The sequence below is a fragment of the Passer domesticus genome, chromosome 9 (assembly GCF_036417665.1).
Source record: "Passer domesticus isolate bPasDom1 chromosome 9, bPasDom1.hap1, whole genome shotgun sequence".
In the NCBI taxonomy this organism is placed as follows: domain Eukaryota; kingdom Metazoa; phylum Chordata; class Aves; order Passeriformes; family Passeridae; genus Passer; species Passer domesticus.
Genome location: NC_087482.1, coordinates 30,797,341 through 30,823,068, shown reverse-complemented (window position 1 = coordinate 30,823,068; position 25,728 = coordinate 30,797,341). Strand labels below are relative to the sequence as shown.

Below are 25,728 nucleotides of genomic sequence, written 5' to 3'. Positions count from 1 at the left end.
CGGAAGTGCTCCCCAGCCACCCACCAGCTCCCTAAGGATCAGGCGGGAGCACCAAGCCCAGCATTGTTCAGTGTCAGCTCCTGGTGCCTCACCAAGCCCTGGCCGCAGGCACCCGCAGCTGGCTCCTGTTAGTGGCACCATTTGGGTGTCAGCTTTTGTGGTGAAGCCCCCACCGAGAGGGTGACAGCCGTGCTCGGGATGGGCACTGCATCCCGACTGGCCACTCCAAATCCGGGCTGCACCCCACAGCTCAGCCTGGCCTGCGGGCAATGCCAGGCACCAGCTGGCAGAGGGGCTGGGCAGGTCAGCCGCTGGCCGGGCGTTGGCTGCCAAAACCCTTGGGAGAGATTGTGGGGAGCCAAGAAGTCCCAGCGCTGCAGGCGCTGCCCTTCCCCTCTGGGCAGTAAACAGGCTCCCTTCGCCAGCAGCTAAAACTTTCCATCCTCCTCGTGCGAAGGTATCCAGCCCCACCGGCAGTGGGGTGGCCGGAGGGGTCACGGATTTCCACTGCTGGGAGGACTGGAGGTCCTCAATGTGACGCAAATTCTCACTGCTGTCCCCTCAGTGGGAGCATTGCCTGACTCGCTTTCCCTCCTTCCTTCCCACAGGGAAGACTTGCTTTTGGGAAGGGGCAGCTGGGCAGATCCAGCCCCCCCTTGCCCTGCCGAGCATGAGATCATTCCAAGTCATTCCCAGAGTGTAGAGGGGTGCAGGATGGCAGCAGCGGGCAGCGACCAGGGTGAGCTGAGCAGGCGAGCTGCTCCAGGCAGGCAGCAGGAGGATGGGAATCCCTCACGGATGGCAGATAAAGATAACGGGTGTGAGTCACAGCCACTGTGCCAGACAGGTCCGGGAGAGCTGTGAGAGGAGGTCAGCTTGGGAACAGAGCAGCCATGAAGCCAGAAGGGGATGTCGGCACCTGCCTGTGGCCTGGGCTGGGGGCTCCGGGCATGGCCCTGCCCCACGGGCAGCAGGAGGGGACTGTGGTGGCCCTGGCAGACACAGAGATGGTCACGGAGCCAGAGAGCCACCACCTTGTGTAACCTCGCCAGGCTGTACCACCCTGCGCAGCCACCCGGTCCCCTTCTAAGCCAGCAGGATCCACCCATCCCTCCTGGGGCTGGGGTTCCTATGGATGAATGGGCCAGAGCCTCATCCCCCGAGGCCGGAGGGCTGGCACCACACACCGCACCACTCACTCTCATGACAGCTTTCATCAGCGGCTCATTTCCGAGCCGGCTTGGCGGAGGAAATGATGAGAAGTGACGGTGGCTGCAGGAAAACACTTGCGGGGTTGTCGGGGACAGGACGTGGGGGACAAAGTGAGATCACACTTGCCCCACGGACAGCCGGCAATGCTCGGGGGACGGGCGGCATCCCGGCACAGGGTCACGCCGGCTCCAGAACGTCAGGCCCCGTGATTAATGAGGCACAGATTTGGCAGGCGAGGAAGGAGCGGACAGGCGGATCCTCCCCCCCGCGGGGCTCGGGCGGAGCCATGGCAAGAGTCAGCCTGAGGCTGGGCTGCTGCGAGCCCCGCGTCCTGAGACCTCTGTCCCGCCACGGGAGGGAAGAGAGGCCCGAGCTCCAGCCCACGGGAATAATAAGGAAATCACATATATTTCACATTAGTTGTACATTTAAGAGTTGTCACAGCAGCTACAAGTAGAGAGTCACAGCCTGACACAGCCACCAACTCCTGCCGGTCCCGTGTGCCAACTGGAGAACCTGGAAATGGCTGTGACTGACTCGGGGGTCCTTCCACACGTGCACAAACACCCCCTTCCCAAAAGAACAGGGGGCTCGAAGTCCACCTTCCCTCAGGTACATCTGCTTTCCCCAGTAAGACAGCTCTGGGACTTGTGGGCTCTACAAATAATTTTATTGAAATTTAACAAAAGTGGACAGATGCACTGGGAGGAAGGACTGTAAGTAGTGTACATTTCCCCAACCCATGGGTCCTACCCACACGCTAGAGGAGCAAGGAGCCTAGTGTCGGTGAGTACGATTCGGCTACACATCCACACGGGAAAGCACAATGTTGCACAGAATTGTAAAAAAAAAAAAAAATCAAAACTTTTTTTTTTTTTTTTGCTTGCTCCAACACCACAGTGGACACAGATACTATTTACAGTGACCTTCACACTTTTAAGATCCCTTCAGGTGCTCCCAAGCCCTGCTGCTGCAGGATTGCTGGAGTCCTCTGGGCTGGCTGCTGTGGGGACCAGCCTGGGAAGAAGCGGGGCAGGGTGCAGGTTGTTGGCAGCCTGCAGAGGGTCGCTGCCACTCTGGTGACACTGAGGGGGTACAAGAGTGGGAGATGGCATGGGTTTTGGGGAAGTGTGTTTAATACGCTGGGGGAAGGATGGGCAGCCTGTCAGAAAGGACAAAAGCACCCTTGCTAAGCTGGTCACAGTCTCTGCCCCCTCCCCCAGATTCAGGCCATGCCTTGCCAGCAGATTTTTGGCTGGTAGCCAGGTGAGGGGCTCCCCACTGGGGCAGGCAAACAGTGCCAACCCCCTCCCCACTCCTTGTCCTCCTTCCCCCCTGCCCAAGGCGGGGTCGGTGCAGCTTCCCATGCCTCAAACAGCAGTGGGGCAAGGCAGCACGGACAGCGTGGCCACGGTTTTCTCTCCTCTTCCTGGGGACAGCAGCTCCTGCTCTCCTGTAGAGCCCAAGGGATGCCTTTCCCAGGGTGCTCCAGCCAGGGAGAAACTCAAGAGCAGGTGGTGCAAATAAGAAACACTTCAGTGAGGGATTGTTTTAAGACAAGACTCTTTCAAGCAAGCAGAACAAAAGATGTCGAAAGAAGCGCCCAGCATCACAGTGTAGATGAGCCCTGCCCTTCCACTTTCCTGCCTGGTGGCAGCCAGCACATCCATGTCACCCTGTGTGCTCGCTCCTGTCGATGGGAACCGCGGGTGGAGGGACGTGAAGGGAAGAGGTGGTGACAGGAAGACAGCAACAGCCACATTGCTGTTATCTCCCCGAAGCTGGGAATGTGGCCCCGCGCCCGGGCGGCTCTCAGCGGACGCGGGGATGGATACATCCAACGTAGACACCGACAGGGCTGGCAGCCAAGTGCCAGCAGCTTAAATTAAAAATCGAGGTAGCAAACATCTGAAGTGCTTAGAAAGTAAATAAGTTCTGGAACGAAAGAGGAGGAAAGCCGAGCTGGCTGCTGTGGGGAGTAGGCTCTGACCCACTTTAAAGCTGTGCCTGCTGCCGGTCCTCCTCTGCCTGCCCGGTCTGGGCAGAGCTGAGCAGGGAGGCAGGGGCTCCTCATGCTGCCAAGGGGCATTTGGGGTCAGGCCTCTCCCCCAGCAGCTGGACACACACAGGGGTGAGAGGTTCTTCGGTGCCGCCAAGACCTCGACCTTCTTAGGTGGGAGGAAAGAGGAGAAAAGAGCAGGACCTTCCGAGGTGGGGCAGCAAGCCTCCCTTTAAAGTGCATCGCATTTCTCCTCCTGCCACCAGCTGGGATGCGGGAGGAACCACAGCTCACATCGCCAGGGAGATTTCCAAGCCAGGGCAGGTACACCAATTGATTGTTTCGGGGGCACAGGGAAGGAAGACAGGATTCCTTTCCTGCTCGGCTCAGTCGAGGCTCAGCCTACAGGGAGGTATGTTCACACAGCAGCGGGGGTGAGGAGGCTGCCCGGCAGCCCAGCCCCGCAGCAGCAGGCGAGGGACGGCGCTCAGCAGGAGCCAGTGTGATAATGGGGGAGGCAAGTCCGCTGCAGAGCTGGGACCTTGCTGCCACCAGCAGGGGCCAGGGACTGCAGAGATCTCCAGCAGGCAGCAGTAAAGCCAACCTCTCCAGCGCTGGCATAAGTGGGGAATAGCAGTGGGGGAAGAGACCGAGGTCTAAGAGAGCGGCATCTGATCTCCATCTCCTTCCCGAGAGGAGAGCAGCAGCCAGCCCAATGTGCTTTGAGACCCCTCAGCCTGCTCTGCTTATCCTCCATCAACAGCCCCACACAGGGGAGCGTCACATCACACCGGTGTCAAAGGGACATGCTGCAACACTGGCCATCTAACCTGCGGGCCCCAGGGACCACGGGGTGCAGGGCAGGGCGCCACCGTGCCCTGGCTCTCCCTGGGCCGCATACCTGAGAAGCAGGGGATTCTCTCTGATGAGAAGTGCAGGCTTGCTCTCCCTTTCACAGCTCAATCACAGCAGCTTGTCTGCAGTTCCAGTTACCCATCAAACGTCGGCTAGAGGCTACAAAAGGTATTTTAGTCTTCTGACTCAAGCGAGGATGTTTTTAAGCAGTCGTTGCACAGAGTCACCCATCTCCTGCGAAGGCCTGCTCCGTCCTGCCTCACCTCCAGGCGAGGGGAGAGCCACCATCCTGCCACACGGCTGGAGTCCTCCTCGGTGGGAACACGATGCAGCCTGGCCCAGTGAGGCTGGAGGTGGTGGGGCAGGGCCTCCCACCCACAGGCAGCGATGTCTGGGACTCACACCTCGCAGATAATCACTGGGAAATCCACGTGAATGCGAGGATGCTCTAGTTTCACTATGCCCTGAAAGAAGAGTCAGAGTGGTGAGCAGAAGGGACGGCCAATCCACATCCCCGAGCCCTGCCAGCCACCCAGTGACAGAGAACACTGTGCCCTGGAGGAACCGGAGGGACCAGGCTCCATAAACCGCCTGTGGCACCAGGAACGCCTGAGCAGCAGCACACAATCAGCAGCCCTTTGCCCTTCGCACTCGCCCCTGGAGAGCCGAGGGCGGCACGGCTGGCTGCCACACATGGCAGGGCGAGGAAGGAGGGAGCTGCTCTGCCAGGCACTGCCCGTGCAGCAGCTGGTGCGTGACTGGCAGATATTGGCAGTCTGGGCTTTTCATGCGGCACCTTTCATTCACGGGATTTAGAGGAATGAAAAGAGCTCTCTGAGAGAAGGCAGCCGGGGCAGCTGGCGCACAGAAAGCGGCTTTCTGTGCAGAGGGGAGGCTGCTGAATGCACGCTGCCTCCACACCAGCCACAGGAGCCGTTCCCATGGCCCAGCCCAGCCTTCTCCTGTTACAGCAGCCGGTGGGGGCTGGGGAAGGGGGGAGCAGGGGCTCAGGGCTGGGCCTGCACCCGCAGAGCCAGAGTAAAGCCCGCGCTAGCAAAGGACTGCTCAGTGCTGGTTCCTGCTCTCTCCAGCTCCGCTGAGCTTTCCAACTGGGTGAGTTTCAGCCCACATGAACGAGGACTCAGTTCCAATGCCAAGCCTGCCTCTGCTAGAATGCCAGCCCAGGAAGCAGCACCAAATCCTTCCATCCACAACTGCCTGCTCAGCACTCAGAGGGGTTCCATCCAGCTGAGAGGCTGCCCACTCCTCAGAGTACACTGACAGCTCACCCCAGCTACTCATTACAGCATGCCTTTCTGCTTAATTAGGGATGACTTCTATAGAGGCTCTCTCCAGCCCTGGTTTGATCTGCTCTTTCCTCCATTTATGCCCCCAAAAGATTCCCTACATGCAGGCTATTCTGCCCCTGCACCACGACCCTCGACATCCCAACCCCTGCCCAGCTTCACACCACTTGCTTATTTAAAGAGGAGACTTTTCCACTGAAGAGCAAAGCAGAGAGCTGTCAACACTGCTGAGCAGCTGGAGGGGATGTGCAAACTCATGACAGCAGCTGATGGGCTCTGGCTGCTGCTCCCCAACACAGGGCCTGGCCCTCCACAGTGACATGACACTGGCTGAGGCAGCACAGCACCCTGCAGGTGCTTGGTAAGAAGATGCCGTGGCCACACAGGGCTGCCTGGCACTCTGTGCCCCACAACATCTGAGCTATCTTCCCCTGCCAGGCAGCTCTGAAAGGCTCAGGCACTGCTTCTCTCCAAAAAGGGCAGCAGGAGGGTGCCACCAGCTCTCCCTTCTCCCTTTCCTGTCACAGCCTCGGGTGACACGGGTGTGAGCCAGGGCACACAGGAATCATGGCTCTGAGGCAGAAATTGGGGAGGAGAGGCTCCAGTTTTCCAGTAAGAAAACGCCCCGAGGGAGATGGTTCCGGACGTCAAGTGTCACCGTGGCGCTTTGCACTCACTTTCCCCCATCCTTCTCCGCACGTTACCTGAGGTATCAGGTTCTTGTGGATCCTCTTCAGCTTGGCGCGCTTCCTCCCGTTCTTGGTGACGATTGTCTCCTCGTAGAACTCGTGAGCAAGGTCCCCGTCCTCATCGTAATACATGGAGCTGCCGAGAGGAGAGGGGAGGCGTCGGGGTGAGAGCCTGCCGGCCCTGCCGGCTCCCCGCGCCCCGGGCCGGGCCGGGGGCTGCGGCAGGCCGGTCCCCGCTCCCGGGGGGCTGCAGCGAGCACCCGCTGTCCCTCCCGCCCCCCGCGCCGTGCCTGCCCTCGGCAGCCGCCCCGGGGCTCACCCGCGCCGTGTGAACACGAAGGGGGTGGCGGCGCGCGCGGCCCGCGCCCGGGCCAGGGCCTGCTGCCCGCCGGGGCCCTCGGGGCCGCCGCCGCCCGCCGCCGGCGTGGCGAAGGGCCACAGCCCCCGCGACTTGGAGCCGCTGGCGCCCATGGCGGGGGCGGGGGCGGCGGCGGCAGGAGCGGGGCCGCGGGGGAAGGGACGGGGGCGGCCCGGAGCCGCCCGGCGACACCGACCGAGCGCCGCCTGCGCCGCCGCCCGCGCCACTTCCGGCGCCCGCGCCACGTGACAGCGGCGCGGGGCGCGCCCTCCTCCCCGCCCGCCGCGCGGGAACCGCGGGTTCGAGTCCCGCCGCCGCCACCCCGCGCCCACGTGTGGGCACCCACGGCCCGCCGACACCGGGGGGACCACGCGTGCCGTCCCTTCCCACCCGGCCCGCCCCGCCAAGGACACACCGCAGGCCAGGCCTCGTCACCAAGATGCCTTTATTGGTGCTCAATGCCCTGCTTCTTCGCAGGGACACTCACTTCTGCGGGGACACTCGCTCCCCCCATACCACCCACTCCCCTGGGGACACCCAATCCCCCAGGTGACACTTGCTTCCCGCAAGACACACGCTCCCTCCGGGACACCCACTCCTCTGAGGACACGCAATCCCGCAGGCGACACACGCTCTCTTAGGGACACCCATTCCCCTGGGGACACCCAATCCCCCAGGGTACACTCGTTCCCCCCAGGACACACTCTCCCTGGGGACACCCACTCCCGGGTGACACTCGCTCTCGCTCCCACCAGGAACGCTCACTCTCCGGGCCGGCCCCGTGGGGGCTGTGACAGCCCGGTGGCTCCGTGGTGCCCCGTTCCACCCCCCTCCCCGCTGTCCCCTCGGCGGCGGCGAGGGTCCTGGCGCGCTGCTGGCCCGGGCGGGAGCCCCGCGCTCAGCCCGGCGTCAGCGCGGCCAGCGCCTCCTGCATCTTCTGGCGGCAGCGCGCGTAGCGGTGCCGCAGCCGCCGCACGTGCTCCTCCTCCTCCCGCTGCAGGATCAGCAGGAAGTTGTGCAGCTCCGGCAGCGAGAAGGCGTCCCACTGCAGGCACAAGGGCTGCCATCGCCACGGGACCTGCGGCGTGCCCCCACGGCCACCGCCCCGGCAAGGCGGGTGCCAGCCCCCTCCCCGGCCCTGCACTCACGTTCACCTCGCCGGTCTCGTTCTCCTTCAGGATGAAGCTCAGCACCTTCTCGCTGGGGCCGGCCAGCAGCCGCAGCCGCAGGGGCTGCTCGTCGTCACCCAGCTTCCGCAGGTACACTGCAACGGGGCCACGCGTCACCGCGGGGACACTGCCGCTACGGGGACATCACTGCTGCTACGGGGATGCTGCTGCTATGGGGACATCACCAGCACAGGGGACACACTGCTGCAATGGTGACAGGGGACACTGTCACCTAAGGGGGATACCACTGCTACAGGGATGCTGCCTGCCTAAGGAAAGCTGTCACTATGGGGACACCACTGCCACGGGCATGCTGCCACCACCATGAGGGACCCTGGGGACATCACCACCGTGGCACTGCCACCACCCAAGGGAAACTGACAGTATGGGGACACGGCCACCACTGTGAGGACAGAGTCACCCTGGGCACTACCTTGCTCATCCTTCTCAGACCTCTCGAAGAGGGCGAACTTGCGGGGGTTGTCGATGACGGTGAACTTGCGGAGGAGCGCGTCGATGACCTCGCTGGCGCGGGTGTGCGAGAGGATGTGCAGGTGCTTGACGGTCCCCTTGGGCAGGTAGAAGGAGGTGCGGCGCTTCACGCCCTGGGGCTGTGGCCGCCCCGCCTGCAGGGAGGGGCCCCGCTTGGTGGCCGGCACCGAGACAGGGCGAACCAGCTTCAGCTGCACCTTGATGAAGCCGGTGTAGGAGCCGTCTTTGTTCTACGAGACACCGGTGCGGGGTGAGTGGGGTCAGGGCAGGGTACCGTGAGCCCCCCGGCCCTGTGCTGACCCCGTACCAGGCTCATGAAGAGGTTGCTGTTGATTTGGCTGTTGTACTCCTTGATGCGCTGCTCCACCTGCGCCTGGTCCAGCTCTGTCTTCTCCCACTCGCTGGGCTCATCCTGCGTGACAGCAGCCGGGCTGAGCGGCACAGGGACCGGGGGTCACCGTTCCCCCTGCCTCGGTGTCGCGCCGGCCCCAGCCCTCCCCGAGGCACGGGCAGATGCGCGGCGCTTGCACGGGGTTGCATCAGCCCGGCCGGCTGGCTGGGCTGCGCACGGCTGAGCTCAGCGCGGCCCCAGCCCGGCTCCGGGGACAGCGGCACGGGGCTGCAGGGCTGTGGGAACACCCGGAGCCGAGCGCCCGCTCGCGGCACCCCAGATCACAGAGGCGTCCCCAAGGCAGAGCGCCAGCCCGGCACCAGGGCGTCTGGGCAGGCTCTGCACCCGCGGGGACGCCCAGATTTGAGGCGGGAGGGCCGGGCTGGGGGTGCAGCCCGCCCTTGCCGCCGGCACCCCACTTCAAAGTGCTGCCCCACACACGGGGACCGAGCGTCCTGGCTCGGCGTCCCCGCCACCCACTAATGAGTATTTACGCGGGGCCGCGGAGCTGCCACACCGGGCTGCGCGTGTCCCCAGGGCACCGAGGGGCTGCCAGCCCCGACAGCCACCCCACAGCAGGCAGGCACTGCCGGAGCCCGCGGGGGCCCTGCAGGATGGGGACAGCTGTGAAGCTGCCCGGGGAGCTTGTCCCGGCACCCCCAAAGCTGGGAGCAGCTCCAGCCCTGAGGGACCGTGGGGTGCCCGTGCCAGGCAGGGAACCCCACTCGCCCCACGGTGCATCGCTCACCCAACCCGCCAGGGCCACCACGTCCCGGCCATGCCTGACCCCACTCTTGCCCCACAGCAGGGCCAAGCTCACCTCTAAGACAAGACCACTAACACCTTAGTTCTGCCCACACACCAAGCCCACCCTCGCCTGCTCCCCAGCACCCAGCGGGGGAATGTGCTCCCGATGACGTCACCCGTGTCCCCCATTACGTCGCGGCCCGGGACCGACCTGGCGGCGGCGCGGGCGGCGGCCGAGGGAGGTGCGGGCGGTGTAGAAGAGCTCGGGCTCGGAGTCGGAGTCCTCCTGGCTGCAGTAGCCGCTGCTGGCCGTGCTGCCCCCCGTGCCCCCCGCGCCGCCCCGCCGCAGCGCCAGCGCCGCCGCCCCGCAGCCCCCGGGCCCGCCGGCGCCCGGCCCGGCCGCGGGCACGGCGGTGGCGGAGGGCACGGCCCGGCCCTGCCGCCCCGCGGCCGCGCCGGGGCGGCGAGCACACGGGCACACCCGGCCCCGCGCCAGCCCGACCGGCCCCCGGGCCGGGGCCCGGCTCGGTCCGCTCCCGGCTCGGCTCAGCCCGCTCCCGGCCCTTGGCCCGGCCCCGCTCAGCCCGGCCCTTGGCCCGGCTCGGCTCCGTTCGGTCCCTATCGCGGCTCGGCTCCGCCCGGTCCCGGTCTCAGTCCCAACTCGGCTCCGCCCGGTCCCGGTCTCAATCCCGACTCGGCTCCGCCCGGTCCCGGTCTCAGTCCCGGCTCGGCTTCGCCCGGTCCCTATCGCTGTCCCGCTCGGCTCAGCCCGCTGTCTATCGCGGTCCCGTTCCCGGCTCGGCTCAGACCAGCCCCTATCGCGCTCCCGTCCCGGCTCGGTTCGGCGCGGCGTCTACCGCGCCCTGCCCCGTTCCCGGCTCAGCGCGGTCCCCGTCGCTGCCCCGCCCCGGCCGCGGGGTGACGCGGGCCGGGGGCGGCGCGGCGGCCCCGCTTCCGGCGGTGACTTCACCCGCGCCCGCCCGGACATGGCTTTGCCTCGGCTCGGCTCGGCTCGGCTCGGCTCGGACAGCGCGGCACGGGCACGACACAGCACAGCCCGGCACGGCACAGCCCGGCATGGCACAGCACGGCATGGCACGACCTCACTCAGCCCAGGCCAGCCCAGTGCAGTTCAGTCCATCAAGGCTTGGCACAGCCCAGCACGGCGCAGCATAGCCCGGCATAGCACAGCCTGGCATGTCAGCCTCGCTCAGCTCAGCCCAGCCCAGCAAGGCTTGGCACAGCCTGGCACGGCACAGCCTGGCATGCCATGACATGGCCTCACATGGCACAGCCCAGCATAGCTCCCCCAGCCCCGCACAGCTCCCAGCTTTGCCACCCCCCGCCCAAGCTCTCCCTCACAGCCAGCCCCAGGCCCTACCACGTTGGTGTCCTTCTCCAACACCTGCTCGTCGCCATCGTCCTCGTCACCAGCACCCGGGGGGCCACCGCAGTCCAGCTGCACCAGCGCCCGGCACCGGTAGTGGCAGGTGAAGCTGCAGTCTGGGACAGAGACAGGAACAGGGTCACCACTGTGCCCAGCCTGGCTGTCAGGGTCAGGGCACTGGTGGGACAAGGGCTGGCACTTGGTGACAGTGTCCTGTCTGCTCATGCTGTGCCCAGGGGCTCAGGGGCGGCACCAACATGGGACACAGCACTGTGCCACATCCTGGCCGGTGCCGCTGTGCTCCCTGCTGGGCTGGCCAGCACGGTGTGCTCGGTGCCTGGGACTGCGATGCCCAGTATGGGCACCAGTGTGGGTATCCAGTATTGGCATGCCCAGTGCCTGGTGTGGGTACCCAGTGCTGGAATACCTGGTGCAGGCACCCAGTACAGGAGTGTGTGGTGCCAGGTGAGGGCACTCTGTATGGGGCTGCCAGCGCCTGATGTGGGTGCCCAATACAGGCGTACCCACTGCCCAGAGGCCCAGTGCCTGATGCAGCTGCCCAGAATGGTGATGCCCAACTTAATGGAAGTGCCTGGCACCAGGATGCCGGGTGGGGGTAGTTGGTACTGAGATGCCCGTACCCAGCCCGGTGCTGGCATGTTGGGTGCCTGGTGCCCGGTGGTGGGACAGCTGGTGCTCAGTGAGGGGCCCGCTACCAGGGGGTGGGGGCCCGTGGGGGTGTCCCGTGGCAGCACGCCCGGTGCTGGCAAGCTCATGCCCAGTGGTGGGACACCCCGTGCTCAGCGGGGCTGCCTGCTACCTGCTACCAGGATGCTCTGTGTCCTGTGGGGGTGCCCGGTGGGTGGGATGCCCGGTGGGGATGCCCAGCGGTGAGGGTGCCCGGTGGCATCCGGTGCTGCTGGGGCTGCCCGGTGCGGAGGAAGCGGGGCGGGGGACGCCCGGTGCCAGGCGGGGTGCGGGGTGCGGGCACGCCCGGCGGCGGGGCGCGGCGCGGTACTCACGGCGGCACTGGAGGCTCTTCCTGCCGCCGCCCCAGACGAAGTCCCCGCAGAGATCGCACCAGGTGTGCAGCCCGCGGCGCCGCGGCTCGAAGCGGTGCCCGGCGCCCGGCGCCGCCGTGAGCCGCGGGTCGGGATGCGCGCCGGGGCCGGGCCGGCGGGCCGGGCTGATGCGCAGCGCGTTGGCCCGCTCCAGGCGGCCCCGGCCCGGCCGCGGCTCCGGCTGCAGCTCCCGCAGCTCGATGAGCTCCATGGCCCCGCGGCCGCGGGCGCTGCTCGGCGGCGGGGCGGGGGCCGGCACCGGGCCGGGGCCGGGGCGGGGAGCGGGAGGGGCCGCCCCGATTGGGAACCGCGGGGAAACTGAGGCAGGAGAGGCGGGGGGAACGGCGCAATGCCCCGGGCTTCCGATCGCCAACTCCAGCCCCGGCGAGCCCGGCGGGCGGGCTGGAGGCGGGGATGAGGCTCCCGGAGCCGCCGCGGAGGAAGGGGGGCCCGCTGCAGCCGCTGCGCTCTCCCTGCCTCTTCTCGCAGGAGAAGGACAGCCCGCGCTCCCTGCCTCAGTTTCCCGGTGGGGAAGGGGCTGGAGGCACCTCTGGCGGCGGGTGAGCAGCAGTCGGAGAGCCACGGAGAGCGCTCCTGCTCCCGCAGCCCTGGCCGTGCAGCCTGGGTTGGGGTGAGCAGTTTATTGAGCACGGGCTGCAGCCGGACGGAGATGGTTTCCTGCTGCTCGCGGCTCCCGCAGCAGCAGCCCTGCTGCAAAGCCTGTTTTTATGTCAGGGATTCTCCAGCATGCCGTCAGACAAAGGATATGGCAAACCTTTCCCAGCTGTGCTCAGACCAAGGCTCCAGCCCTTTGGCAGCAGCTGCTGATCAGTGAGAGGTGGGGATGCACCCCAAGGCAACCCCACCACTAAACCCTGTTTACTGGTAATGCTGGTGGGCAGGGGGGCAAGCCCTTGGTGCTAACATCACATCAAGGGAGAGGAAATGGGGTGAATTGTCCCTGCAAGGTGGGAGATGACAAATACCCAAGAAACTCTTTCTCGCAGCAAGATGCTCGTGCAAACCACATCCTCTGCTCCCCACGCTGCTCTAACGATGGTAAGAGGCAGCACAGAGCCTTCTCACTCCCTTCCCTCCCCAGCTGCAGTAAGGTAACCACAACCTTACAGGCTTTTTGGGGTTCTCTGGGATTCTGTTTTTGCAGAGGGGAAAAGGGACACACGCCTCTCACTGTGTGGAAGGGAGGGGAGGAAGCAGCTTGTTACCTTCAGCTAGGAGAGAAAAAGCAGAAGCCAAGCAGCTGTGGGATGCACAAGGAGGTTTATTGGAGAAGGCAGCATGGTGGGGTGGTGGGAGAGGAGAGGCTGACCCTGGCTAGTGCTGCCTGGGGCTGGGAGCAGGCAGAAGGGGCCTTTGCCAGCTCTGGGCTGCATAGTGGGGGAATCTCTGCCTCTCTGGGCCAGATGGCAGACACCACTTTTCCTCACAGGTCATCCGCACTCCTCGCCACCTCGGCCATCAGGTTGCAGGCAGGCTTGTGCTTCTGCCAGTGCTGCACCTGGCATGCCCTGCAGAGGGGGAAGCTGCTGTCAGGGGCACTGGAGTCACATCCATCCCTGGGGGCAAAGCAGCAAGAAGGACAAACTCCAGCACCGCACCCCTCTGGGAGCTGGGGGAGAGCTGATACAGCCCAGCATTAGACCAAGAGGGGCGTGGATGTGGCCCCAGTCCTGGGGGTTAAGAAGGTTTAACGCCAGACCTTGCCAGATGGTTCAGGACCAGAGATTTAATTTACTGCCACCGTCCCAGCTGCCACATCCCAGCCTGTCACCTGCACCCGCAGGGTCATGGGTGCTTTCCTACTCCTGCCCCACCAAGGTGGGGAGGAGGGAGGCAGTGTCACCACGGAAAACCCAGCCTGTCACTGCTGCTGCTGTGGGCAGAGGCAGCTCAGCACCTCGCAGCTGCAACACAACCCTCACCAGCACCTCCTCCACCAGCAGCCCAGCACACCAGCCTCCCACCAGATTTGGAGAGCTAGTGGTGCTGAGCAGTGGTGGGAGCCCTGGCTTTCCTTGGCCCTCCCACAGCATTCTCCAGTGAGACCTGTGGTGCTCTGGGGAGCCCAGGGGGCTGCAGGGGGGCCCAGGGGGCTGCAGGGCCCCGTGGGGTGGCAGGGCTCCCTTACCGTGAGCAGTACCACTCGTTGCGGCAGCGGGAGCAGCGCTTGGCTGCTTCTGCACCACACACCCTGCAGCGGGGCTTGTCGGGGGCCAGAGCCTCCATCAGGTCCAGGCTGTAGGTCTGTGCCCACCTGTGCAGGCAGAGAGGGGTGAGGCTGCTTACAGGGAATGGCTGGGTGGCAGTGAGCTGTCCCTGTTGCACCCTGCCACTGAGGGGACATCTCCAGCCAGGGCCACAGACCCCTCTGTCCTCCCAGTGCTGAGCTCCAGCCTGCTCATGGGGATACTGGCCCCCCTGGGCACTCTGCACCCCTGCTCCAGCCTCACCTGCGTGCCTGCAGCTTCAGCTCCTCCTCGGTGGGGCTGAAGGCGTGCTTCACCTGGTGCTTGGCAATGGCCTCCCACTTCCCTGAGTTTTTCTTGAGGATATGGTCTCTGATGATAGGAACCTGGTGGGAGAGGCAGGGCAGGAGGAGGAGGTGTTAACAGCCTCAAAAGGGTGCTGTGGCCTGGGGAGAAGGCAGCCAGCCCTGGGCACAAGAAGCATGGCCCTGCAGGAGGGCAAGCAGAGGGCAGAGGCAGAGGTGGCCAGGGTGTGCTTTTGGGTACATGGAGGGGACAGATCCACCCGCCAGTGGGCACTGAGGTGAAACAAGGCAAAACCTTCGGGGTCCAGCTGGGAATGAGTGTTCAGCCTTGAGGCCTGGGCTGCTGAGATGAAAGCCCTGGGACCTCAGCACCCTGCGTGTGGCAGCGGCGTGAACCCCGTGCTCCAGAGCCGTTTGCCTGAGCAGATTTTTCCGCTCGTCACTTCCCTGAGATGAACACCCGGGGAAGGGCTGGCCAGGCAGAAGGAAACATCCCAGCCAAGAGCAGCGTGCTGAGTTCAGGCTCTGGAGGGAACCATGCTTCAAACAGCGCTGCCTTCTCCAGCAGAGTAAAAATAGCCAAGGAAGGGGAGGAGGCTGCTCTGGGAGCAGTCAAATGGAAAAAGGCCGTTCCTTAGCTTGGCTCAGCAACAAGGAGTGAGTTCAGCACTCTCTGGGCAGAGCAGGGAGCCCATGCCTGTCCCCAGGCCCAGCCCCAGCCTTGGCAGGGGCAGGAGCAGCACCAGCACAAAAGCAGAACTATAGAGAAAGGCAGCAGCTGGAGGAGTTCCCCAGCATGGCAGCTGCTTGTCACTGTGCCACCAACACTGGCAGTCAAGGCACGGGTTGTGAATCCATGTCCACCCCCACCCTGCTGCCATCCCCAGCCCCAGCAGCTCAGCTTGCCAGTCTGCAGCTTCCCCAGCTCCAGCTCCCAGCCTGGGCCATGCCTCCAACTCAGCCACAGCCACCTCTGGCAGGGCACACCACCCTCCTGCCACGCCATACAGCCAGCTGCCATGGGGACAGTGTGCTCCCACTGGGGACAGCGTGCTCCCACTGGGGACAGCCCCGACAGCCACTGCCCAGCAGACCCATCTCCTCAGGAAGCAGTGTGGGAGCCTCTGGCAGTGGGGAAGAGCCTCTGTGCTCCCAGTTCTTCTCAGCAGCCTCTCTGCAGATCTGCCCCACACTCAGTTTCTCCCCTTAGCTCACAAGAAGGCAGTAAGTAACACATACAAACACTTTTCTCCAGAGATTACCACCACATTAATTAAAACCCCCAAGAACCTCTTGGCTGTTTAAAGACCTTCATGGCCTAACTCCCAAAGGCCCAGACACCAGCTGGGACCAGTTTAACTCCAGACTCTATCACGAGATCATGATGTCCCTTTGCTGGCAATAAGGATGTAACTGAAATGGGGACTTGGCTGCTTTTCCAGGGCATCATCACTCCAGAGCTGAGCTTGGTGGAAGAAAAAAAGGGTAGGGAGCCGTCAGACTTATCCAGAGCAGCTGTAGGGGTGAAGGAAAAGCCACAGGATACCTGCTCCAGGATGAGATCCTTTTTGGGGGGAGCAGGGTCTGTCACTGCCAGGTAACTCAGGAATCTCTGCATCTCCACCAGGTTGGGCAGCTGGTCAATGAGGACATCTGTCAGGAATGCACGGAGCTGTGGCCGTGGAGGGAGGACAAAAGTGAACAGAGAAGTGTCAGGACAAGGGAGTCAGAGCTGGGGATGCAGCAGGGCAAGAGCAGGGATTAGAGGGGCAGAGAGACCAGTGGGGGTCTCACAAGGTGCACGCACAAACACAAGCTCTGCTGCTGCCACAGTGACAGACCTGCTGTTCTCCCACCACTGGCTCCTGGAGCCCGCAGTGAGGATGGGCACAGATATCTGGAGTGCTGGCAAGGGCCCAGGGCTGTCGTGCTGCAGGGTCCTACCTTGAGGAGCTGGCTCTTGTTGAAGCCATCGAAGCGGTATTTGCGCTGGCACTCGGGCCTGAGCAGGAGGTTGAGCAGGGCAAGCCACACCTGCCCATCCAGCTTGGTCATCTTCACCTGGTCCTCAGGGGGCACCACGTGCCATGTGCCATTCTCAAACTTCTTGAGCTTGCCTGAGGGACAGAAGAACCAGGGAGACACAGTGCTGCCTGGGGGAAGACAGCTCAGAAGGGGGATGCTGGCCTGGGCTCACTGCCTCGCTTCGCCCTCTGCTTCTTCCTGCCTCAGTTTCCCCACCCTTTGCTCCACATAGCAGCCTACTTGGTACTGAGGCAAAATATTAGATAACATGAAAAGCAGAAAAGACATGTATGAAACCAATATTGCTGTGGCAGGAACAAAAGATCCCTGAGACATCTCCCTCTGTACTTGGCCAGGAGTGTAGAGCACTGGTGGGCAGCAGGGCAGCCCAAGCTGCAACAGCAGAGTGGGTGGAGAGACCCATTCTGGGGTACCATGGCCACTCTTCTCGAGTTTCCCCTGCCAGGCAAAGCCAGAAGCAGCATGACTGTAACAGTGACAAATGACAAAGCAAGCTCCAACAGCCACTGTGTGGCTCTAGGGGATGGAGCAGGATGTGACCCTGCATGTGCACAGCCTGGAAATGCCTTTGTGCCTCTTTCCAGTCCCTCCCTCGGGGCCCTGGATCAAAGCTCCCTCTCACACCCCGAGCCCACAGGCAGGGAGAAGGGATGTGTTCCTGGCCGGAGGAAGGAGGAAAGCTCCTGCATCCAGCTGGGCTGCTCCCGGCAGGCACAGCCACGTGCTTCCCTGAGCTGTGCCTGCCCTGTCCCCGCTGTGACCCCCGAGCGGGGCTGGGGCAGTGTGGTTCCCACGCCCCAGCTGTGCCCCACTGCAGGGGAGGCAGGGGCCATGGGGGCTCTGGGGGCTGTGGGGCCGTGCCTGGCTGCAGAGCTGCGGGACCACAGCCAATGGGCACAGCCTGAGCAGGGGCCTTTGGCAAGAGTGAGGCTCAGGGACCAGCAGCAGAACCAGGGCAATGTTTGCTGCCTGTGAGAGACCACGGCTGGCTCGCGTGGGTGCTGCCCCAAAAGGTGCAGGGAGGCTGGGACCGGCACTCTGGTCTTTCTGTGTCCAGAAGAGTCCTCAGAGGAGCACGTGGGGCTGGCCGAGGTGCTTTGCTCCAGAGCTGGCTGTGATCACTCAGAGAGACCCAGCCCTGTGTGAGGATCAGCTTTTGGGAGCACTGCCGGGCCCCCAGCCCAGCTGTGCTGCAGCTGCTCTCCAGCTGAACCGCTTCAGGCAGGGAGCACTGAGGAGCTGGAGGGAAGGGGGAACACTGCAAGGGCTCCTACAGCAGATCCCTCAGTGGATCACACCCCAGCACAGCAACAGGGTGTCCCAGAGACCGTGGGGTGTGATCCATACCTGCTTCCCAGCAGCTCCAGGGGCAATGCTCCACCAGCTCGACAAGGAGGCAGGGCAGGTTGTGGGTGTTCAGCATCCGTGTCAGTGCACTCAGGGGCAGACTGCAGATATGACAGAGAGGGAGAAATGGCACTCACAGGTTAATGCCAGAATTTGTATCTACAAATGCTCCCCGAGGCAACTGGGAGAGGCAGGAAAGAAACATTGATCTGAGTTCCCAGGAGTAGCCCCAGGGTGGGCTGCTGCTGTGTTTGCCCCCCAGAGCACAGTGCCACTGCCACTGTGGGCACAGCCAGCTGCTGAAGGGGGTGCAGGCACCCGCTGTGACCCCACAGGAATCCCATCTGGAGAGCTGGGCACATCCTCTGCTGCTCCTGGGCACCCACCTGTCCAGCTGGTCAGTGATGAACCGCAGCACGGACAGGGCCTTCAGGGAAATCTCAAACTCCATCACCTCTGCCTGCTTCTGCAGCTCCTGTGGGGGGACAGGATCAGCCTTGGGATTTCAGCCCCATTTCCCAGGAGCTACAGAGAGACAGGCTGTTGACTGTATTGGTAACCACAGTCTGGGTAGGAAAACAGAGCCCTGAAAAACAGTTTCTTGTCTCAACTGTGCCAGCACTGCCTGTTTGCCAGCGCAGCCACAGAAGTGCTTGCAGCCTGCAGTTGCTCTTCCCTCATGTCCTTGCCCCTAACGGGTCGTGGGTGGCTGCTGACTGCAGTGCTCCTGCACAAGAACACCCCTGGAAGGGGCTGGTCCCAAATTTTGCCTCTCCCCCTTTCTGGGACCATCTTGTGGCCCTGTGAGGGCTGAAGGAGAGGAGAGCTGCATGATCAGCAGAGAAACCAGAGGAGGAGGAAGAGGAGGGAGGAACTTGGCCCTGGTGCAGCTGCAGTCCTGTGTCCACCCCTCCTGGATCTGCCTCTTCCCTCCAGCCAGGGAACAGCCAGCTAGAAATCTGCCTGTGGTTATCCCAGCCCACAGCTGTGCCATGCTCTCCAGCCCAGCTCCTTCCCTTCCCAGACAGCACGGACACCCCACTCATCCCCCAGTGGCCTGACTCAGCCTCTTTCGAGGTGCCAAGTCCTTCTTGCTGGCTCAGGCAGAGCTTCTCTCCAGCCCCAGATGCAGCTCACACTCGGTGTGCAGAGCTGACCTCAGCAGAGCCACTGCAACAGTTGCTGTCCAGATTTCTGCGGGAAGCAGCTCTCTGCTCCCTGTACTGGTGCCCCACAGCTACTAACAGAGCCTTGTGGGCTCTTCCCTGCCTCCCCCTCTCCAAACTGCCCTACTGAGGTTTGTCCTACAGCTCCTCCTGGCATCCAGACCTCATCTCTGCTGCCTTGAGACAGGGATTATCTTTTGCCTGTGCTTTGAGGGGACAACAGCACAGGGGTTACCACCATACACAGCTCCAAAGGACAACAGGCTCCACAACCCAGGAGATGGCAGGAACAGCTTTTTCACAGGGGTTATTGAACACAGGGTCAGGAGAGGCTGGAATGAATCAGAGGAAACCAGGCTCTCTGGAAGATGAGAGCTTTTGAGAATCCTATTGGCTAGAGAAGGTCTGGGTTTTTGTGTTCGTGTCAAAAGCAGTAACAGAAACACCCCTTTCCCCTCCCCAGCTGGGAAAACATTTCCTGGAAAACATCCCTATTGTGCTCCAGATCCCTCCACTTCCTTCCCTTTTCTGAAAGAGAAGTATGTGCTTGGGCAACAAGCCAAAGGATGGAGGCGAGGGGAGGTTCAGGCTCTCCCTTTAACCCTGCTCTTCCAGATACTCCTCCCGATGTGCAGCTCCAGGTGCTGAGAAGCACCAGAGGCAAAGGCAGCTCCTGCTCTGGGAAGGGCTGTGTGTGTGTCAGCCTGGGAATACCTGCTGGAACAGCTCTGGGATCACTGCTGGCCCACACCAGCTCAGAGGAGGTGTTTCTCAGGGAACAAAGGGAGCTGGGGGAAGCACATGAGGACGATTCCTGGTTGTTAGGAGACCCTCTCATGGTTAACCCTGGCTGGCTATACTGGCAGCCTGACCCGGGGTGGCTTCCCAAACTTCAGGGAGAGATATCACACAGCTTCCAAGAGCAACAGCAAATGGGCAAAGCCCTCTGCTGAATATTTTGCCCATCAACTCTCCAGCGTGTCCTGCAGGAAGCCTCAGGCTGGCACTAGCACCAGACAGGGCAGAAGCCAGGCTGCAGAGTGGGTGGGGGTGGATGCAGCCACAGGCACAGGGAAGCACCAGACACCCTCTGAGGTGGGCAGGAGGTGCAAAGGCCTCCCTGTGCCTCTGCAGGCTGCCCACATTCTTCACCACACACGTCCCCAGGGAGCTCCAGGGCTTTCTCCTCACCTGCATGGATGAGGGGCTGGCCAGAGGCTCAGCAGGGAGCCCTGCTGAGGTCACTGCTGGTGCCTTGGTGCTCCGAGCTGCCAGCAGGGCCAGCTTGCGGTGGCAGTAGTCGATCAAATCCAGAATGCTGTCCTCTGCTGACTCACAGATCTCCTGCACAACCACAGGGGATTCACACAGCCTCAGTCCCCACAGCCTTCCACCCCCAGGGGCTACCCACCTGGGGAAAGCTGAACCTGTGTCTCACCTTGTGAAAGAACACTGTCTCCAGGAGGTTGATGATGGAGGCTTCGTGGTGCAGCTGTGGGAGGAGAATGGCAGGAGTGAGTAACAGTGGAGCAGCACTGGGACGTGGCACTGGGACAGGGAAAAGGGCTTTTCTGAGAAGCTGCTAATGTTGCTGTGGCCAAAGAGAAAAACGCAAGTGATGCAGCCTTCAAAACAGCTCCAGTTCATGCAGCTCATGTCAGTATTTATGCTGACATGCCTGTGACACTCCAACATGCCAGTGGAGAGCCACACTTCCCAGCAGGCAGGGATCTTCAGGGCTCTTCAGCCTGTGCTGCAGGGCAGCACAACCACTGCCCTCGGGCAAGCTGCAGGCTCTGGCACCAGAACAGAGCTGGGACAGAGCTCTGCATGGCTGTGCTTCTCCCAGGCCTGGGGCTGGGGCAGACAGCCTTGTCCAGGACTGGGAGCTATGGAATAGCTGCCCTGAGGCAATCAGCTGCTCAAGGAAGGCACCACCTTGGCCCTGCAAGGTGTTTGTCTGGACAGAAAATGGGTTAAAACCTCCAAGCCTCAGGGAGATTTTCCTCAGGTCAAGGGCTGCATCCCCCTGTAAGGAAGCCCAGATCTGGAGATCATTCCCTTGCCAAGAATGGCCCAAGGGACCCCTGGTCCCAGGAGCTCAGTGAGAAAAAGTTACATTTTTCTTAGCCCAGAGGCACATAACACTGGAGAGCCTCTGGCAAGAGAGAAACAGTGCTCAGAGGGGGAATACCCCAGGGGTATCACTGCCTGGGAGCACAGGCAGCACTGGGAGCCACAGCCAGGAGCACAGCTGCCTCCAGGAATGGCTTTTGCTCCACCCAGCAGCTCCTGCAAGCCCCTGTGTGGGATTGGAGAGGGGACAGCTCTCCACCAGGCCAAGCTTCCCTGGGAGTGAGCCCCTGTCCCTCCTGGGGGCAAGGCCATGGGCTTTACGGGCTTTGGGAAGCCAGGCACTTCCCTCTGAGTCCCACTGCCCACCTCAGCGTGAGGAGATGCACACCCTCAGCTCTGAGACCTCCAGGGTGACATTTATTCTGAAGCACAGCAGTGCCTGAGCCATCTGCAGGCCATTCCCACACCCCCTGTACTCACCACCACATAGATGGGGAAGGTGCTCCTCGGCCTGAAGTCCTCCAGCCGGCACAGCACGGGAAAGACCTTGTGCTTCCAGACCTCCACAGAGACCAGCTCCCCGATGAGAACAGGAATCTAGACAGGGGAGGGATGGCAAGTGAAGCCTTTCAGACCAGGGGAACCAGCTCGGTGCCGATGGTCAGCCACACTGGAGGCACCCAGGGAGGAGGAGGCCTTGGGGCACCCTCTGTACACCAGGGCAGAGCTCTGGGGCTGCACAGGGTGACCCCAAGGAGCTGGGCAGGTCCAGGCAACCTCACAGCCTGGGACTGGGACCCCTCAGGCACAGAGCAGAGACCTGCAACCGGAGGGACCAGTGCACCAAGGAGACCAAAACAACCTCCAAGAGAGAAACCAGACACCAACAAGTAGAAATACCACAGCTTGACCTTTAATCTTTTTAAAAAACAAAACTGGCACACCGTCAGTCAAACGTCTTTTCCAGAGACACAACAGAGTCTTCGGCACTTTATTCCAAAACTGCACGCTGCCCACAGGGCAAGGCCCAGCACGGGGGTCACTCCTGCCCCCAGGGAGGCTCACCTTGGCATGGGTGACCAGCAGCTCGGTGAGGAGCTGCTCCTGGCCCGCCGAAGCGCTCAGGATGCCGTGCATGTTGAGCTTCTCCACGTACTCGTGCTGCCGAAGCCACCTGGGGGCAGCCGGGAGGACAGCAGTGCCCCAGAGCCCTGGGGCTGGCTTGGCGAGGGTCCCAGGGAAACCTGCTCCTGCAGCCCCCGGCCCCACGCTGTGCCCTGAGCCGGGGCTGCAGCTCCCCGGGACAGCCCTGCCCTCCTGGCTGCCCCCAGCACCCTCACTGGGGACACCACAGCACAGGGGGAGCCTCTCCATCACCCCTACACCCCCACAGAGACTCAGACCTGGGACCCCTCCTCACCCCGGGCCCTCCAATCTCCCCCAGTCCTTCCAGGAACGCTCCAGAATTGCAGCCCCTTCTCTCACCCCACCCCACCCTGACCCCCTGGAGTCACCTCAAAACCAGGACTCCTCCCCTCTACCCAAAACCTTTTGGGAACCCCTCCTTACCCCCACCGAAGGCCCCAAAACTGGGCCCCCCTCCTGTGCTCCCACAGCCCCAAAGGGGACCCCCCGCATTTAAAGTCCCTCTTTCATGTTCTCCCCCCACAGACAGCCCATCGCCGTGTCCCCGCACCCCTGCCCGCCGATGTCGCGCAGCTCGGAGCCCCGCAGGGCTCGCACCAGCGCCTCGGCCTCGGCGGGCGGCAGCGGCCCGGCCACGGCGGCCATGGCGTCCGCGTCGCCCTGGCAACCGCGCCGCCGCCGCCGCCCCCTGGCGGCGCGGAGGACTCGCCGCGGGCCGGCTGCAGCGGGGGCGCGGGGCGGGCAATGGCGCCCCCTGGCGGCGCGGAGGAGCGGGGCGCTCCGGGGACAGCGGGGGACGCGTGAGGGGACACGGCTCTAGCGGGGGCTATGGCTGTGTCAGTCACTTCCAGCACACAATGATGTTGGGGTCGTTCTCCAGGCGCTCATCCAGCTCCTTGTAACTCATGCCTGGGGAGTAAGACAGCGTGGTGTCAGCGAAGTGCCTGGCAGCGGTGTCAGAGGGTGGCTGGGTGCAGTCCCCAAGCCCTGCCCCTGGCAATACGGGCTTGGCAGGCTGGCTGGGAAAAGAGCCTGGCCCACAGTCCCATCTCCCTGAAGGCTCCCAAAGGGGCAGGACCCCATCTGTGGGCAGGCAGCCACCCCGTGTGTCCCACACGGAGCAGAGGATCCCCGGTCCCCCGGGCCCGCACCGGTCTTGCAGCAGATCTCGTCGTAGCTGTGGCAGCCCGTGTACAGCCGGGCCGGGTGGCTGCGCTCGTCCCGGGCCACCTTGACAGGGTATTTCTGCAGCCGCCGGATAAGGCCCTTCATCAAACCAAACTGGATGAGCCTCCTGGGGACGAGGAGGGAAGAGACTGGGACCACCATGCCGAGGTGCCAAATGCCCCAGCTCCCCACACTCCCTTCTGCTCCCCCCCACTGCCTCATGTTTCCTACCCTACACACACAGAGTTGAGTACTTCCTGCTGACTCTCCCTGCCACCCCCAGTGTCACCACTGCCCTCAGGGACCGATCAGGAGGGCTCTGACCTCTCATCCACCCTCTGGAGCTGCAGGGTGTAGCGGGAGATGAGGTCTCGCACGGTGGTGCCAGGGCTCAGCCCGCAGTACAGCTGGAAGACATCCCTGAGGCTGGCTCGCTTGTGCCCTGCAAGGACAAGTCACCATTCAGCTGCCCTGCCCCCCTGCCTGGGCCAGCATCCCCAGGCAGGGTCCCTGTACCTTGTTTGGTGACATAGGACAGACACTCCTCCTGGAGGCACTTGTCATCCACCAGGTCCTGGACCTTCGGTGTGGTGCAGTAGACATTGGAGTACTGGAGGGTGATGGAAGAGCAGCCCTGCTCAGCTGCAGCTCTGAGAGACAGGCCCAGCCCCCTCCAACCCCGTTCACCCTCCCCAGGCACTGCCCAAATCTGCTCCCAGCCCCATGCTCTGACCCACCTGGAGTATGGAGACAAGCGTGACAACCCCGTAGTACCTGCAGGGGACAGGGAAAGGTGAGAGGGGCTCCCGGCAGCCCCACCCCGGGGCCGAGCAGCCCCTGCAGGCACTCACAGCAGGTTCTGCACGGCGATGCGCACCAGGTTCAGCTCCACGTCGGCCTCCGCCGAAATCTTCTGCACGTGCCGGAACCCGTCGATGTAGGGCAGGATCTGGGAGGGCAGCAGGTAACAGGGCGGAGAGCAGTGAGGCATCGCCCTGAAGCCCAAGCAGCTCCCCTGGGTCTGGGAGCACCTGGGATGGGCAGGCTCCATCCCCAGAGTGCTTCAGCCTCGTGCTGGTGAATGATTTGCTCACAGGCCAAGCACAAAGCCAAGGGCAGCACCAAACCATGCACAAACATGGGACAGCCCAGGACAGCCCAACTCCCCTGATGGTCTGGAAACAGACCCCCTTCAAAGCGTGAAGCACACGGACCTGCTGCGTGGTGAGATCCCACTGGGAGTTGAAGAAGTCGTCCTTGTCCTGGGTGAAGACAGGGACGTCGTACTCCTGCACGATGGGGGGGTCTGGGCGCTGCTCAATCACCTTCAGGTGGATGGTGTTCGACTCATCTGCCGGGACAGGGAACGCTCAGTCTCCATGCACAACAGTGCTCCCTCAGCAGCTTGCAGCCATCAATCCCAGGACACCACAGCGGCACACAGAACAAGGTATGTGCAGCCCATAACCCCATCCCACCCGTCCCTTGGAGCCAGGTAGGGCAAGGCTGGCTCAGACAGCCCCAGCTCCAAGCACAGGCAGGCAGGGAGCTGCAGGGAGCAGCACAGGCAGAGCAAGCCTGGGCAGGGAATGGCCCAGCTGTCTCCCAGCATGGTCCTGTCCTCGCCATACCTATGGGCAGGGTGCACTTCCCTTTGGCATTCAGCTCCTCCAGCAGGATGGTCATGATGGGAACCAGCTTCTGCTTACTCTCCTCGTTGGAGATGAATCCACTTTCCAGCTGAAGAGAGCAGAAAGTCAAGCCAGCTCTTCCCCACAGGATCACTGGCTCCGGGAGCCCAGATCCTGCTCTCCTTCAGAACAGAAGCAATCTGTAGGAAACCAGCACCACCCCTCCTCACTGTCAAACCAGCCCGTCCCAGCAATGCCCAGTGAGGTGCCCACGCTGTGTGGCATGGGGAGGCAGGCTGGCCGTGCCCAGGCTCACCTCGAGCGTGGTCAGGTACCCAGCCAGCTTCTTCACGATGGGCTCCAGCGCGCAGGCCTTGGCCCTGGCGTCGCACACAAAGCCCAGGTTGAAGAGCAGAGCGTTCCGGCTGTACTTCTTGTGCTCGATGCACACGGGGCAGCCGATCAGCTTCTTCTCCATGGCCGTCCTGTGGGGACACCTGCGACCTGCACCTACGCCCGCAGCGAGCCTCGAGTCCCCCACAGGGATGGCTCCCAGCCGGCCCTGCAGGGCTACCGGGGCCCGGCAGCGGGCCCGGGCCGGGCCCTGCCCGCACTCACACGGTGATCAGCTTGTTCTGCAGCTCGGGCTTCGTGATCACGTACACCTGGATGGTGTCAAACAGCTCCCGGGAGATGAAGTCCTCGGGCACCTGCGGCGGCACAGGAGGCTCCGTTCCAGCCGAGCCCCGTCCCGCCGCCCTGCGCCCCCTTCACGGCCCAGCCCCCGCGCCCCGGGCCGCTCGCCCCGCACCTGGTAGGTGATTTTGGGCCCCAGCGTGGGGTGGAACTCGCTGAAGAACACGCACTCGATGCGGCCACCCATGGCGGAGCGGAGCGGCCCAGCCCCGGCGGCCACCGTAGCGCCGCTCCCGCGGAATCACTCGGCGGGGCGGGCCCTCACGCTGAGCGA

At 63.3% G+C, this 25,728-nt stretch overlaps 4 protein-coding genes across 6 annotated transcripts; all 4 read right to left on the bottom strand.

The window, feature by feature from the left end:
• Positions 1 to 1,860: 1,860 nt before the first annotated feature.
• TUSC2 (tumor suppressor 2, mitochondrial calcium regulator) lies at positions 1,861 to 6,648 on the bottom strand. The gene is made up of 3 exons (XM_064432375.1): positions 6,382 to 6,648; positions 6,078 to 6,198; positions 1,861 to 4,530 (listed from the first exon to the last, which is right to left on the bottom strand). Exons 1-3 carry the CDS (start codon positions 6,531 to 6,533, stop codon positions 4,465 to 4,467), a joined length of 339 nt encoding a protein of 112 aa, XP_064288445.1. The 5' UTR covers positions 6,534 to 6,648; the 3' UTR covers positions 1,861 to 4,464.
• A 199-nt stretch (positions 6,649 to 6,847) lies between these two features.
• On the bottom strand, positions 6,848 to 11,923 carry RASSF1 (Ras association domain family member 1). The gene is made up of 6 exons (XM_064432373.1): positions 11,629 to 11,923; positions 10,601 to 10,722; positions 8,389 to 8,493; positions 8,023 to 8,311; positions 7,569 to 7,684; positions 6,848 to 7,465 (listed from the first exon to the last, which is right to left on the bottom strand). Exons 1-6 carry the CDS (start codon positions 11,876 to 11,878, stop codon positions 7,319 to 7,321), a joined length of 1,029 nt encoding a protein of 342 aa, XP_064288443.1. The 5' UTR covers positions 11,879 to 11,923; the 3' UTR covers positions 6,848 to 7,318.
• Positions 11,924 to 12,931: 1,008 nt separating this feature from the next.
• On the bottom strand, positions 12,932 to 22,629 carry ZMYND10 (zinc finger MYND-type containing 10). 3 transcript variants are annotated; one of them, XM_064432369.1, is made up of 12 exons: positions 22,511 to 22,629; positions 21,880 to 21,988; positions 21,295 to 21,411; positions 20,177 to 20,230; positions 19,930 to 20,082; positions 17,959 to 18,047; positions 17,573 to 17,673; positions 16,124 to 16,296; positions 15,726 to 15,851; positions 14,139 to 14,260; positions 13,817 to 13,942; positions 12,932 to 13,196 (listed from the first exon to the last, which is right to left on the bottom strand). In XM_064432369.1, the coding sequence occupies exons 1-12, from the start codon at positions 22,603 to 22,605 to the stop codon at positions 13,112 to 13,114; spliced, it is 1,350 nt and encodes a 449-aa protein (XP_064288439.1). In that variant the 5' UTR covers positions 22,606 to 22,629; the 3' UTR covers positions 12,932 to 13,111. The 3 variants fall into 3 exon arrangements, with proteins under 3 accessions (XP_064288439.1, XP_064288438.1, XP_064288440.1); XM_064432368.1 differs by lacking the exon at positions 22,511 to 22,629 and having other exon boundaries at positions 21,880 to 22,328; XM_064432370.1 differs by lacking the exons at positions 13,817 to 13,942; positions 22,511 to 22,629 and having other exon boundaries at positions 21,880 to 22,328.
• Positions 22,630 to 22,729: 100 nt separating this feature from the next.
• Positions 22,730 to 25,723, bottom strand: NPRL2 (NPR2 like, GATOR1 complex subunit). The gene is made up of 11 exons (XM_064432371.1): positions 25,570 to 25,723; positions 25,377 to 25,468; positions 25,075 to 25,243; positions 24,759 to 24,867; positions 24,342 to 24,478; positions 23,979 to 24,076; positions 23,865 to 23,901; positions 23,644 to 23,737; positions 23,452 to 23,569; positions 23,112 to 23,254; positions 22,730 to 22,869 (listed from the first exon to the last, which is right to left on the bottom strand). The coding sequence occupies exons 1-11, from the start codon at positions 25,639 to 25,641 to the stop codon at positions 22,802 to 22,804; spliced, it is 1,137 nt and encodes a 378-aa protein (XP_064288441.1). The 5' UTR covers positions 25,642 to 25,723; the 3' UTR covers positions 22,730 to 22,801.
• Positions 25,724 to 25,728: the final 5 nt, after the last annotated feature.

Excerpts from the sequence above, each read along its gene's own strand:
- TUSC2 (XM_064432375.1), bottom strand. The coding sequence starts at position 6,533 with ATGGGCGCCAGCGGCTCCAAGTCGCGGGGGCTGTGGCCCTTCGCCACG. Across the intron at positions 6,199-6,381 it reads TTCGTGTTCACACGGCGCGG|CTCCATGTATTACGATGAGG; the intron begins GTGAGCCCCGGG and ends TCCTCTCGGCAG. Across the intron at positions 4,531-6,077 it reads ACAAGAACCTGATACCTCAG|GGCATAGTGAAACTAGAGCA; the intron begins GTAACGTGCGGA and ends CTCTTCTTTCAG.
- RASSF1 (XM_064432373.1), bottom strand. The coding sequence starts at position 11,878 with ATGGAGCTCATCGAGCTGCGGGAGCTGCAGCCGGAGCCGCGGCCGGGC. Across the intron at positions 10,723-11,628 it reads GAAGAGCCTCCAGTGCCGCC|ACTGCAGCTTCACCTGCCAC; the intron begins GTGAGTACCGCG and ends TCTCTGTCCCAG. Across the intron at positions 8,312-8,388 it reads GCAACCTCTTCATGAGCCTG|AACAAAGACGGCTCCTACAC; the intron begins GTACGGGGTCAG and ends GGTGTCTCGTAG.
- ZMYND10 (XM_064432368.1), bottom strand. The coding sequence starts at position 22,188 with ATGGAGAGGCTCCCCCTGTGCTGTGGTGTCCCCAGTGAGGGTGCTGGG. Across the intron at positions 16,297-17,572 it reads CTGGAGCTGCTGGGAAGCAG|GCAAGCTCAAGAAGTTTGAG; the intron begins GTATGGATCACA and ends TCTGTCCCTCAG. Across the intron at positions 13,943-14,138 it reads CTGAAGCTGCAGGCACGCAG|GTGGGCACAGACCTACAGCC; the intron begins GTGAGGCTGGAG and ends CTGCCTGCACAG.
- NPRL2 (XM_064432371.1), bottom strand. The coding sequence starts at position 25,641 with ATGGGTGGCCGCATCGAGTGCGTGTTCTTCAGCGAGTTCCACCCCACG. Across the intron at positions 23,738-23,864 it reads CGCTTGTCTCCATACTCCAG|TACTCCAATGTCTACTGCAC; the intron begins GTGGGTCAGAGC and ends ATCACCCTCCAG. Across the intron at positions 23,570-23,643 it reads GTCCTATGTCACCAAACAAG|GGCACAAGCGAGCCAGCCTC; the intron begins GTACAGGGACCC and ends TTGTCCTTGCAG.